This window comes from Barbus barbus (assembly GCF_936440315.1).
Source record: "Barbus barbus genome assembly, chromosome: 25".
NCBI lineage: Eukaryota > Metazoa > Chordata > Actinopteri > Cypriniformes > Cyprinidae > Barbus > Barbus barbus.
In genome coordinates, this window is record NC_136753.1 from 26,173,884 (window position 1) to 26,189,210 (window position 15,327).

Here is a 15,327-nt window from a genome sequence, read left to right on the forward strand (position 1 = left end):
AATCGTCTTTTTTTTTCTTTCTTTGATGTGATGGAAACCAGATTCCATACATTTTTTTGTGTTTCACAAAAGAAAAATTAAGACTTTAAATTGAAGATTGAAGTCATGATTAAACATGGTCAAGACAAAAGAAAAGAAGAGCATGGATGAAGAAAGTACAACACTGTATCAACAGCATCCAGTGGATCTGCTCTTTCAAATGAGGCGACTGTGGTGTTCTTCTAAATGTTTTGGACCTCAGCGATTGCTGTTTGTGGATAGGGGCAGTTGCAATATAGCAATGCTTCTACAAGTTGCGTAAGACTGAACGTTTTCTCCCATCCAGACCTCAAAGCAAGCTGTGCCTTCAAGTAACTGCTACTTCAATCTTCTCAACGACAAATCTAACAGAGGAGGAAAAAATCTCGTTTTACAGGTAAAGATTATATTAGACAGGGTGCGGAGAATTAGCCTAAATATTAGCATTCCTAGCGGGCAACATTTAAACACGCGGAGCAAGATGTCTCACAAGTCATAATAGTTTATTTACATCTGTAAATATCTCTTGCAGTCTTGAAAGTGCAAGCAGAAGAAATATGCACATGTAATTAAAAATAGCCAAACTTTCTGATTCTGACTGGCATATAAATAAAAGGAAAAACATTTTTCCAAAAGCACAAACAGACATGAAAGAAGGACGGACGGAAATAAGATGAAGCTATTTACATCTGAGGCGCCCAAATGTGTAGAAAAACTGCATGTTATAGTGTTTTGTGGGGAGCATGAATGCAGAATGTCTGTGAAATTGATCCCCATCTGTTGTCGTGTGTGTGATGTTGTTACTCTCAGGAACTCTGGCCCTTTTTGTAATGGATTCCTGGTTTAGGGGACATCCCCCTCCTCCCTCCCACCATACAGCTAGTTTAGCTGTCTGTCTCATTGACAGCGGATGCTGGAGTTTGACGGCGCCTGTTGGTTTCGGTGTCTTCCCGTTGAGTCAGTGGTATTAAAAGTTTCCAGTCGACAGTGTTTTCCAACTCCCTGCTGTAATAAATACAAAAAAGGAAGACGAGCATTAAGATGTGATAGTGGAGGAGGAAAAAAAGAGATGTGCAAAGGAGGGGGGCTGAAATGAAAAGAGCTCTCCGCTGGTGCTCGCATGTGGTTTTATTCTTCCCCGACTGCCTTTAAAGCTAAAACTCAATATAAAGTACGTTTTGTCGAAATTCAAAGACAACTAATAACAGCAAACATCCCAAAAACACTGCCAGAAATCAATATATCATGGTCAATCTACAGGAACTACAATGCAAATTGACTAAATGGTCTTTTGAAAGTCTCTGGTATCTTTCAACTTTTATTGCACCAATTACCACTCAGAGAGAGAGAAATCGATCCAGGGATTCTCGAAACGGGGAACCTGAACTTCTCTGTGGTCCAGAACGAGTGTTATCTGACTACTTCGTCTCTTTATGCACTCACTGAACCACAAAGCCATGTGGATCAATCTCACAAACCCTGTCAAGAACGAGATTCTTTATATACTTCATGAATATGATTATATAATACTTTGAATTGAATTCTGTTTTCATTTTTAGTAATTTTGCATTGTCATTTTTATTCCTTTTCTCTTTTTTAAACATGCCTATCTAGTTTATAATTTTTTTTTTCAGTCTTAGTTGATTTTCTGAAAGAAAATGAGAAATGTTGCTCTGGCAATTAGCTGATATCAAACGAATTTGAATTTTATTTCAAATAATATATATTTGTATTTCTTTAAACAATATTTTTGAACACGTCATTAATACTTAATGTAGGTTGAATACTTGTAATGCATACTTGTAATGCAATAATGCAAAAAAAAATCATAAACATGCTTAATTTTCCTAATACAAAATAGAATTTCTTTCTTTCTTTCTTTTGAATCTGTGGTGAAATATGACCTGGGTGTTTTTTTCATCTGATTCAATCACAGCAGCATGACAGCCAATGAAAAGCACCTCTGAAAATCTAACGCAGAGAATTTCACAGAGGCCAGAGTGACCGATGACCACTTTGGTTTGGCCTTTCAGGGCAACTGCAGTTGGTAGAATAAGAGGAGGGCAGAAGTTACTGGTGGCGATAAGATTGTGGTCAGGCAGATTAGTCGGACAAACAGAGCGTGATCCACGAACAACACACAGCAGGATCAGGTGGAAACCACCATCAGATTCCACATTGTCTTGTGTATTTATGTAGCCAAACATATGGCAATGTTTATACTGAAACAGCAGAAGTTGGGCCGCTACACCTTGAAAACAGGTTAGTAAGAACAACCACAGCTATTTCCCTTCATTTTGATGAACTTTATGCTCATAGGTCACAGACGGGGAGGGCGCTGTATGTCAAACTCGCTCAGACCACCAAAGACGGACCTGATAAAGCAATGCTAACATAATTACTCCAATCAGATCGAAACTGTTCTGACATACACGTGGCAAACACCCGGTAGTGTTCTTCGTCTTTCCAAAACAAAAGATATATTTGACCTCTAGAGAATTTACAAAAATGTATTTTGGGGTGCAAAACTCATTATTTTCTCAAGCTGTCTGGAGTTTTGTTGCCAGTCAGTTTATGAACATATACAGGACACGTGCCAATACTGTAAATCTGACTAGAGGCTTTTAGCTGAGGTTATTCCATTTATTTTTTATTTTTTTTTTTTGTGCAAAATTGTTAAACTTTTTTTTTTTAAATGGATTGGCTCAGCAATAGATTTGAGCAAACATGTAAACAAAACATTTATATTTATTTTGAACATTATACACTACCATTCAAGCGTCTGGGGTCATTAAGATTATGTAATACTTTTATTAAGCAAGGATGCATTAAATTGATCAAAAGTGACAGTAAAGACATTTCCAATGTTACAAAAGATTTGTATTTCAAATAAATACTTTTGAAGTTATATCACAAAACTATGAAGCTGAAGCAGCACACCTGATTTATTCAACATTCAATATAAATGTTTTCTGAGCGGCAAATCAGCATATTATAATTATTTCTGAAGGATCATGTGACACTGAAGACTGGAGTAATGAGGCTGAAAATTCAGCTTTGCATCACAGGAATAAATCACATTTTAAAATAGAAATCTTTTTTTTTTGTAAAAATATTTCACAATATTAGTGCTTTTACTTTATTTTTGATCCAATAAATTCAGGCTTGGTGAGCATAGGAGACGTCTTGTGAAAATATATGAAAAATATTGACAACTCCAAATCTTTGAATGGTAGTGTATAATATATATAGTTGTATGATTTAAGCTACCTTTTTGGGAGATGTTTCCCTTGAAAAGTTAGCTTTTTATTAGAAAAACATTCGAAAGTCCTCACCAGTCAAGAGACTCCCAAATAAAGTCCCGCTGTCATGCTTAATGGATCTTTAGAGACACGCTAAATTGAAGTGAATGAATTACCCCGTGAAACCAGATTTAGTGGTTTGTACTCACTAACTTCATTTTTACAATCTGTTTTCTGCATGAAGAACAATCTTGATTAGATCTTGGAAACTTGTAAAGCATCTCATGGTTTGAATTATCACTGTGATCCATGAATCCATTGACCCAGCTTTGAGTTCTTGCCTTTTATTGAAGAATGGAATCCATTTCAGATATGTGATTGTTTTCCTGAAGAGAGAAGAGACAATAAATCATTTTTAAGAGACTGGTAACTTTAACATTCACATGGTACGATGTGTGAGCGTTTGATGATTTAGAAACTGATGTCAAGTTGTTTTTAAGAACATATTCCCTTCTTTCATAGTCGCTAGTCCTCTGACCTTACAATTTCATTTCCATCTCTTATATAAACGTCTTCCCACCTCTATCCATACATCTCTTACCATGTCTTCGTCACACTCCTCGTGTGTGTGCTCCTCTCCGTCCTCCACATCACTGTGCAGCAGTTCCTCGGACTCTGAGCCCGACTCATCCTGAGACTGTTCGCTCTTCATTTCCTCTGCCTTCTGCAACTCTGTGTGCACACAGACAAACGTTTATATACATTTACGTACACTACATCAATAATTAAGCTATATGGGAATGCGTGTTGCTGTAGCTTGTCAACCCTGTAATGCCTGACACGTAAAATAATGGTCTGAACATCTAATGCTTTTAAAGCTAAAAAACTATTTTTTTGCATCTATATATCATGCATTAGGCTTTTATGGCTCATATACCCGTAACATAGGTAGAATATGGTGCTCATACTCACAGATTTGATTCAGAGGCCCAAACTAAGCAAAAATATGCAATCTGGTGCAGATGCTGATATGTATATGGGATCATAGGTTTATGATCAAATCTATTTTACATTGTGGGGAGCAAAACATATGACATACAATACAATGATAACATTCCTCAAACACAGATTTGATACAGTTTATCATGATTTGTCTGAAAAATATTGATAAAAGTATTGAAAATCAAGAAAACTTATGTTGCTTCAGTCCAGTCCAGTAAATATTCATCTTGAAATATTGCTACCAAAATAACAGTTTCACAAATTAGATTTCACGTACTATAAAATAAAGTGCACTTACATGTAGTTACAGTGTACCTACCTATACTGGTAATATAAGGTCACTACATGGGGTAGGGGTAGGTTTAAGGGTAAGTTCAGGGTTAGTACCTAGTTATTACCATAATAATTACATAGTATGTACATGAGTAACAGGACTGTAAAATAAAGTGCTACCGAAAATTACTTTATAAAAATCAATACAAATTTTGCTGTAAAAAGACGAGTGTAAGTGTGAAAATTTTTACAATTATAAACTGCAATTTTTACCTTTTATGTTTTAAATAAAACAAAGATTATTTACTTTACTATTACTTAAGAGAAAATACTATTTCAGTCTTTCTGCTTCAAAATTTCACATTTAATTCAAAGTGTTGCTTAGCATTTCTTTATAATTGTTGGTGAAATTTACTTCCAATTTCCGAGTAAAAAATACGTCTACACCAAATTTTATTTGCTAAAAAAGTATAAAATACTGTATCAATCAGAGCGCAGAAAGCATGTTGTAGATTTTGCACAGCAGGTTTTTCAGAAAAGTTTTGATAAATTAATAATTTAGTGGGCTTTATATCAAACATGATACAGTAGTCTTTACAGGGTTAAAGATGCTGTGAGTGATTTCAGCTCTATTTCCACTGCTTATATACAGCGAGTATGTCAGTATGCGTTGGGGATTTTCTGTTCTCTCCAGCATTGGGTGAACCACGGTCCAAATTCTCACATCCTAAACAACCAAGACACCTCTATAGGGACACGTTTCAAGAGCAGACATGTGAAAAAACCTTGCCAAGGTAAAGAAAAACTTGGAGCTCACTTTTATTTACACATCAGCCCAGTTGAAAAGTTATGAGAAGGCCAGAGTGAGTGCTAGTCCACTTTCCTCCCTCACAAGGACTTTTAAATCATCTCATCCTCAACCGTCAGCAACACTTGCATACATGCACAGAAATGTGCTTCGCTCTGGGGGGACATCATCGTTGATTAGCTACAAACCATTAGCCACATCATAACAATACATAGACGACGAAGCTGGTTTCTGTGTGTAAATAAACACGGGAGGCATGTTGCGTTCTGTGGTAATGCTTGTCAAATTGACCGCTGATGTGAAACAGAGGGATAAATCTGCAAAGCTGGACTGGAGCCACTGAGCCATAAAAGTGTTGAACCGTGAACGGCTCATGTGACAGCGGCGGTGCTGTGCCGAGTCAGCGCTTTGTGCAGAGAGTAAACTATTTGCTGCGGTTTCCATTTGATTAAAAAAGCTTTTCTCAAAAAATTATCACTGAGAGGAGGGTATAAGAGGCATATTTTGATGAAATCGTTACTAATAGAATACAACCTTGATTCATCACAGAACAAGCAGGCTTGTATAGTACAGAATAATAGTAGTGTGTGCATATATGCATTACATGGACGCATTCAATTTATTAAAAGTGACACATTGTTACAAAAGATATATAGAACGTGTCATATGACATTATACCTGTGGTGCAGTATTTGTCCTCTGTGATCTGGTCAAGGCGTCCCAGCAGCGCATCAATGTTGGACTTGATCTGCGTCAGTTCTGATTTGATAGCCTGCAGCTCGGTTGATTTCACTGCTCACACATACACACACGGTTTACAAAAGAACACAATGTATAATAAACAATAATATCCTGGCCAGAGGAGAACTGGCCCCCCCGACTGAGTATGGTTTAACCCAAGGTTGTTTTTTCTCCATTCTGTCACAGAGGGCGTTTTGGTTCCTTGCCACCGTCACCTCTGGCTTGCTCAGCTAATTTCTTGTACTTAATTTCTAGCGATTATCGTCAATTTGATTTCACAGATACTATTTAAACTAAACTGAGCTAGACAATGACATCTCTGAATTCAATAATGAAATGCCTTTAACTGAAAATTGAATGTTTAATCTTATTATTACACATTAATGACACTCTATCCTCCAATTTGATACTGTTAAGTGCTTTGACACAATCTGTATTGTTAAAAGCGCTATATAAATATAGGTGACTTGACAATGTTTTAGATGAATAAATCAGGTTTATATATTGCCATAAAACCAAAAAAAGATATAAAAGCAAGGCACTGGTATTTGGTTGTGGATCTATAATGGAGCACTGCCCAAGACAAAAGGTTCCTCTGCTGCAGTATTGCAAACATCCTAAATCCAAACCTGGCCCAAAGGCCGGTTCAAGAGTTCAAGCGGTCCATAAATCAATTCAGCGCACTGAATCTGAAGAAGATCTTGATGTCACGCAATGGACCAGGATACATTTCTAGACATTTCTTAACCATCTTAAAAGATCTTCTGATGTTTCAGCATTCAACATACAGTATGTGGAGGTCAGAAAAACGGGATACATAAAAAAACTGGCACAAAATAGAAACTAAACTTACACTTGTGTTTGACAGAGCTGTTGGGAAGGATAGCGGATCTGGTCAGGAGTTTGACAGGTAATGACTTCACCCTGCGGACGACCGGCACTGCCACACGGGGGCGCTTTACTGGAACCACTCTGGGGACCGGTGATACTCTGCCTCGGTACTCAAACAGTCTGGAGGCAGAGAGAGACCTATCATGAAACTAACTGCTTCATGCAACCACATGACTTTTATCAGTGCGTTTATAGGTCATGCTCAGGAAACTGTGGTGTTTGTCACTTTTCATTTAATGTTTTGTTTTTCTCCAAATCAATGTTTACTGCTAAACTTTTCAGAAATCATATTTTCCCATCTCAGTCCCAAAGTAAACACCAAAATACTCAGGGAAAAAAAAAAAAAAATAGAAGACAAAAAAAGAGATAAAAATAGAAAAAAAAGTAGTGAATAAAAAAAAAATTAAAAAAAATATATAACACAATATACAATAGATGTACGAACAGATATATGCAAATGCAAGGGACATGCAAATATGCAAATGCAAGTTTCTCTGCAATATTCAGATAAGTCAACATAAGTTAGTTTTCAATGATGTATTCTTAAAATATGATCACCAATCCAACATATGTGAGGATGTCAGAAATATAAAACCATTATGTTAAAAAAACTCATTCTAAAAATTCAGCATGTTTAAGGAATTTTAGGAGATACATATAGTATATAGGCAAGTTATAATAAAATAAAAATAATTATAATACTATAGAATTAATACTTCTATACATTGTATATTTAATTTTTTTAAACACTTGTTATCCATTAATGTTATCGTTTAGTAAAACTAAAATGATTAAATTTGCAATAATTGAGATAAATACGAAATAAAATATAAATATTAGATGAACAACTTAAATGTACATGATAAATATTGTACATTTTAATGACTAAAATGAACAGGAATAAACAAAGCTTAATAGTAATATATATATATATATATATATATATATATATATATATATATATATATATATATATATATATAAAAAAAAAAAAAAACGAAAACCTAAAATATGAACATTAATAAATACTGTAAAAATATATAAATAATACCAAAATAAATAACATTGGTATTTTTTTTAAATATATTTTTTGGATACAATCATCATTTTGTAAGGTCATTTGCTTGGTAAACTCTTGGATGAATTTTGTCCATCATTTGTAGAAGTGTGTTCATGTACTGTTGGGGAAAGCAAGAGTAAAGTGTGATCTTTGAGTCTTCTTATGATCAGAGCATACCTGCTTTCCATCCATCATACATCAACTCCTCACGAACAGAGCACGAGATGCACCCGACTCAAAGGAGCTCAATCGCTCCATCTCATAGCATAAACCGACAGTGTACGTCTTTGCATTGTGGCCAAATGAGCTGAAATGAGGCCAGAAGCCAATAGTTTGCAATCCAAGTTGATCCTTGAGCTCTGCTGTCAGGGATGAAGGAGGTGATGTGGCGTGAATGAGGTGAGAGAAGAAGATACTTTTGCCTTCAAAGAGAAGCACGTCTGCTGCCCAGACAGGAACCTAAAAGCAACCAGCTGGCTTCCCACATGCCATCTACGCGGCTTCACCGACTGATCCGCCATCCTAGAGATCTAAATTATTGGATATGTTTGCTGTAAAATATTGACTGGAGTCAGCGTCGCCCTAGGACGGCTGTAAGTCAGGGAGCAGAGATCACAAGAGAGATATCAATAAACATGTCAGCTCATCATATGGACGCAATATCCCTTACATCTGCAAACAAGTACGTCCAGCTGAGTCTCGCAGCAGGGTTTCCATAGCTACCGAATAGGGACGCCGGCCAACCGCACGCTCCCCGAGCCAAAGTTTGCTTAACGGGTCGTGGAGGGAGTTCTTGTGAAACGCATATTTTTTCCTCTGCCTTTCTTTCTGCAGCTTACAGCTGTGTGTGTGAGTGTTTTTATGAGAGTTCCTTTAATTCTGCCAAGTTGTGAGAAAATGTATTATGACAGGAAGAGCCATGCTAGAGAGAGAACAGTGAGCCTGACTTCATTATAAGTCACTGCTGGGTTACTGCACTAAAAAACACCAAATATAAAGCCTGACTGCTGGGTTATGAGTTCAGGTCAGTGGATTTCAGCACGAGAAGAAAGTGCTTCTGTACTCAATCACTATACTATAGGTATTCTTCTTTAATAAATGGATTTTATTTATTTAGCGTGACAACTAATGCACGACAACCTTTTTAGCAAACAGTTTCTTTGTGTTCATCAAAGAATCTTGAAAAAAATATCACGGTTTTCACAAAAATATGAAGAATCACAATTTTTTCAGCATTAATAAGAAATGTTTCTTGAACAGCAAATCAGCATATTAGTATGATTTCTGAAGGATCATGTGACACTGAAGACTGAAATAATGCTGAAAATTCAGCTTTAACATCATAGAAAATAAAATTTAAAAATACATTCAAATAGAAAAGTTACTTTAAATAGTAATAATATTTCACAATTACTGTTTTTACACTATGCCTTTCATTCAAAAACAGTAAAAAAAAAAAATGTAAAAAAAAAAAAAAATCACAAAGGTTTTAACAGTAAAGTTCTAGATGATCACAAAGAAACAGAATTCTGATAATATGCATATTGAATGTTATGTAGTTAAATTACTATAAATTAGCCATTTTATAATCAGAAATAATGGAAAATTTCAATTACAGGTGGTAAAAAAAAAAGAAAAAAAAAAAAAAAAAAAGGATTGTACATTACTATCACATACCCTGCTCTGGAAGGGTGCAAAAACAAATGAATGGTAATACAAACAGAGAAACACTGCTGGGCCAGTCAAGACAAGGACTGGCATATTATTATACCTGGACTGTGAACTTATGCATTCTGGATGTGACTTAAGTGCATTTCCTGTATTTCAACAATCATTTGTGCAAAATCATGGACTCACCTGTCATAGAAGTCATCTCTGTAGTAATCATAGTCAAAATCATAACCGCTGCAGGGATTAAACACAAAAAAGTCATTTTAAATATAGGTGATTCACAGGATTTTCAAAAATGATAAAAAAAAGCTGTTCAATTTCCACTTGAACCTTTACATCACTGAAAAGCAAAAAAAAAACAACCCACACACTACATGTAACACTATTGAGGGCAAGTCGTCAACGCAAACATGCAATTTTATTTACACATCATACTTTTATTTGAAATGCAAAATGAATCAAATATAAAAACCACTAAAACTTACACTACAGTGCAAAAGTTATGGGTTGGTAAACTACTTAATGTTTAACTTTATCCAATTTATTCCTGTGACGAAAAGCTGAATTCTCAGCATCTTTACTGCAGTCTTCAGTGTCACATGATCCTTCAAAAAAACAAAAAACATTCTAATATGCTGGTTTGCTGCTCCAGAAACATTTCTCATTATGATAAATATGTTGAAAACAGTTGTGTTGCATGGTTTTGTAGAAGCCATGTTTTTTTTTTTAATTACTCTGATGAATAGAAAATTTAAAAGAACCACATTTCGTTGAAATATATATTTTTTGTAATATTATAATAAAATGTCTTTACTTCTGATCAATTGAATGCATCCTTGCTGAGAATTACTGACCCCAAAACTTTTGAATGGTAGTGTATTATATACACATTATTCAAAAGCCTTTCTTAGCAATATTTAAGCATTGAAACAATTCTAAAACATGAAAAAAGAAGAGGCAACAGAACAATATGGTCAAAATAGACTCATGTGACAACTTACCCCAGTCTCTCCTATACAGAGACATATCTAAATGTGTTGCAAGCTAAATATGTTGTTGAGTTGGTTAATAATAAACTCTGTTCTCCTTCTGCAATCACCTGTATAATGTCGCTGCGGTTCTCTTTAGTCCTTTAGGCCTGTTGGGTTTGGGTTCACCTGCCATGTTAATGTCTGTGAACAGAAGCGGAAAACATGCATTCAATCTAAAGTTTTACTTTATAAAAGGCAGATTAAAAATAAAAAAAAGTGCACAGAGTAATTACATGACATGCGTATTAAACAATGACAGATGGAAGAAGCCTTTCAAAGTGACATCTGCAGCGCTTTGATAATTGTGCGTTACCGGGTGCACTTGAGGCTGTTATCTAATGACTCTGTAATTATCACGGTGCACTGATATTACGGACACTTGTCATTAAGTGGGAGTGCTCTGATTTGGATAACCACACGTTCCATGCATCCACCAGAGGGCACTCGACACCCACTCAACCGGCCCGGAACGATCCGGCGTCTGCGCTCTTTCCCAGCACACTCCAGCCTCCAGAGAGTCTCCTCGGATTCCACTTTATAACAGGAGGAGAAGCAGAAAGGGAATAATGGATAGCCGTGAAGCAATGGAAAACATGCCTCTGTCACCCGATTTGATATTTCCAACACTCAAACGAGAGACGGACAAACAAAGATTGGAAGCGAAGGAGACAGGGATCGAACTGAATCGAGGAGAGATGGAGACATTAAAGGTGGAAGCGAGCAAATGAACAACTGTCTGATGTCCTCAGCGTGACACGAACACCTGCCGCTGACACACCTGTCCCGCTCCTCCTTTATCTGAGGGGGGCGGGGCGTCAGACGCCAATCAGTGTCTAGAGGTCACCTCGTAGAGGACGCACCATTACTGGCTGGTATGATGAGGCTTAAAACGACTTGATAACTGAAATAGCGCAGTGATCATACGACCCCACACTGACTGACTGACTGTAATTCACTTGAAGTGGCACATGCTAAAGACATACATATATAGATTTCACAGAACCTAGCTAGCGTGTACTCTAGGGCATGTAAGGAATTGTTTATTGAGTTTCTCTGAACACTATGGCTGTTTAGATTAGAATAACATACTACAATATCACTCTTGATATTTCCAGTAAAATAGCATGCATATGTTTTCTGTAAAGCAAAATGTGAAGTGCACAACAAAGCATACGCCACAGAATAGTATATCGCACAATGCAATGCACTTAACTTGAATTTCCTTTGATTATTTAACCGTAATATCAACTGTCCAATAAATATTTGTTTTTAAATAAATACATATTATTATTATTATCATCAGCATGTTATCATTTTAAAAATATTTTTATATTTACAGTTAATATTAATTATTTTTGCATTATTTTTGGAGTATGTAAATAACAACAACTTCTATTATTATACATATCTACTATATTATAATGATTTTTATTGTTATTATAACAAATTGGAATTAAATTATTAGTAAATAATAGTATAAATTTAGAATTATATAAATACATAATTGTATTGATTAAAAATTACATACATTTATTAATTATTATTATTATTATTATTATTATTATTATTATTACAGGACATAATAACAAAATAACAACAATAATAACCACAATAATGAAAATATTGTATTAATCTATATATATTAGTGCCATCAAAGGATTTATCGTGATTAATCGCATGCAAAATAAAAGTTGTTTACGTAATATATGTGTGTTTACTGTGTATATTTATTATGTATATATAAATACACATGTATATTCAAGAAAAATATGTTATTTTTATATATGAAATATATTTCTATAATACAAATTCTATGAATAATAATATATACAAGTAAATATTTTCAAAATATATACTGTATATGTATGTATAAACGTAATATACACAGTATACACATATTATGTAAACAAAAATGTTTATTTTGTATGCAATTAATCACGATTAATCATTTGACAGCACTATATATATATATATACTGTATATATAATATGTATTATAATTATTGCTGTTTTTATTGTTATTTTGTTATATTTATTTACTGTAATATACATATGTGTGTGTGTGTTATATGTAACTGTTGTAACTTCTGTTTGAAATTGTCATCGCATACATATATTTCACAAACTATTTTTAAAATATAGTTGTCAGTATGCTATTAATTTCAGTCTAAACACATGCACACTGATCTCCTGGCATAGTGCATGCTAACAAAATTCCATCTAGTAAGTGGCCTACTTTTATTACAAAACAATAATCAGTAAAAGTGTTCAAAATCTACATGAAAAAGCTCAATACAAACTTAAAATTCACTGAGGTCAAGAACCCTGAAGAGCGGAGAATGGCACTGACGTCACATTGGCCTCCTTATAATGTTGATCTACTTGCTCTGCACTGTATTGACCTCGCTTTGACCCCGTCACAGTGATGGCCACAGGAAACTGTCATCAATAGATATTAATCTTAACTGCTTCAGTGTCATGGGGCTCGCTCTTGGCAGCAGTCATAGCACATGCAAACCAAACACTCTACGAGGTGCTGAAAAAGTCAGTTTGCTCCTACAGCAAGTGTTATGCACTCTTTTTAACCTTGGAGAGATGATATTCAGATGTGATATATAACACATATATACAATTCATATTATTGCCCAACTCACCGAGGGTCTGTCCAGCAAGCACACGTCCATTTTCTCCAATGACGGCTCCACGAGCGTGTCTCTCATTAGCGTACTGAATGAAGGCGTAGCCTTTGTGAACCGAGCAGCCCAACACACGGCCGTATTTGGAGAAGATCGTCTCGACGTCGCTCTTCTTCACCACCGCTGTGTTCAGGTTGCCAATAAACACGCGCGAGTTGATAGATTTGGGGTCATTTTTGTTGGTAATGTTGCTCGTCTGGACTTTCAGAGACATCTTGGTTCAAATGTGAACAACAATCTGGAGAAGAATCAAATCACACAAGTTTAGACCAATCGCTGTATAATTGAAAAAAAAACATATTCCTAACCGAAACAAAGATCAACTGCATAGATTTGTTGAAAAAGATGACATAAAACAACAAGCCATGAGCAGTGTTAAAATTAATTTTGTGATTAAACTTCCATTAATTATTAATAGTAATAAAAATGTGTGTATTATTAATATTTATTGTTATTAACATGATCTTAATTTTTTTATACGTAATAATAATTACTACAAACGTAATATAAATTATTTATATTCTGGTAAATTATTTATATAAATTAATATGAATAAGATATATTTATTTAAACAAGTTGTATTATTATTATTATTATTAACAATTTATATAAGCAATATTAATTAGTATATATTATTAATTTCTATGCAAAAATATTATTATATTATTATTATTATTATTAATAATAATAAATGTAATAATAATAATGAATCAATCCTCTAAAATGTATTTTTAAAAATCCTCTGTCAGGTACTATAATTACTTCCCAAGCCAGACAATCCACAGAGAGATATAATAGATAGGCCTACAGTATATCTGGGGCCTTAAAGGTGCTGATTTTGCCCTTGAGCAAACATTACCCTATGAATCATCCTGAACACGGACATGCCCTGACCAATATTTATTGCCTAATTAATGAATAAGTGATCAAAGCTCTCCTGACACCAGCACAGCACGTCTGATGTGCGCCATTTCTCACGGGCAAGACCGGCTACACCCTACGCAGTAAAATCAGACAGAACTGTAATTAGCACACTGATCAAAGTGTTAATGACAGGCCGTAAGAAAGATCGCTATAGTATTTGAGTTGTTTCTTCTAGACTGTAATGGGATTCAGAGATGAAAGTGAGAGGAAAGTGAGACTTTTCTTAAAGGGATAGTTCCATTTTCTGTCATTATTCACCCACCCTCAAGATGTTCCAACCCTGTATGAGCTTCTTTCCTCTATTGAGCATAAATGAAGACATTTTGAACAATGCTGGTAACCAAACAGTTGACAGTAGCCATTGACTTCCATAGTATTTTTTCCACACTATGGAAGTCAATGGCTACCGTCAACTGTTTGGTCAGAGCCAGAGATCTCAATTTCTCCTTTCTGAGTGATTCAATCCACATAAATGTTTAGTATGACATCCACCCACTATTCACAATCCAATCAATGGATAAATTACATAGAGGTAAATTGGTCTGCATTTCAAAAGATCAAACTCCAAACAATAGTTTTCCTAGGAGAAGGCTCTGCTTTGCTTCTCATACATTTTATAGCGAAAGGACATGAAAAGATAAGAGTATTTGGACTTTATTAGGGGGACAAAAAAGAAGTCTGAGGTTAAAAGACATGGTGCTTCTGACCGCTGCAGAAGTGGCCCACCGCTGTTCCTTATTAGCGGCTGCCTAACGTGAAATAAGGAGAAAGTGAAGACCAAACCGCAAGTCTGTCAGGGTCAACTGAGTGTATCCCAGGTATGACGGGCATCAGGTCTACTGTGAGGGCCGTTCACACCGTGGCTCCCCTCTGACAGTTTGCTAATCAGACAATATTTTCAGAGCAAGTGAACAGGAAGGTCATTTAGTGCGAAAGAGACGTTTCTCCTCTAATTACTAGTGCCTCTGTAC

The 15,327-nt window shown here is 35.2% G+C and overlaps 1 protein-coding gene across 1 annotated transcript in view; it reads right to left on the reverse strand.

Annotated features, from left to right (window-relative positions):
• Positions 1-64: 64 nt before the first annotated feature.
• Positions 65-15,327, reverse strand: part of LOC306845180 (RNA-binding protein Raly-like) — an 84,918-nt gene continuing 69,655 nt past the window's right edge. Inside the window, exons 3-10 of the mRNA XM_079377827.1 lie at positions 13,391-13,670; positions 10,806-10,878; positions 9,893-9,940; positions 6,938-7,095; positions 6,022-6,135; positions 3,862-3,992; positions 3,602-3,646; positions 65-1,023 (exon numbers count right to left, since the gene is read on the reverse strand). Of these exons, the coding sequence (XP_079233953.1) occupies positions 3,605-3,646; positions 3,862-3,992; positions 6,022-6,135; positions 6,938-7,095; positions 9,893-9,940; positions 10,806-10,878; positions 13,391-13,646 (822 nt within the window). The 5' untranslated portion in view covers positions 13,647-13,670 and the 3' untranslated portion in view covers positions 65-1,023; positions 3,602-3,604. The remainder of the gene's footprint in view (positions 1,024-3,601; positions 3,647-3,861; positions 3,993-6,021; positions 6,136-6,937; positions 7,096-9,892; positions 9,941-10,805; positions 10,879-13,390; positions 13,671-15,327) is intronic.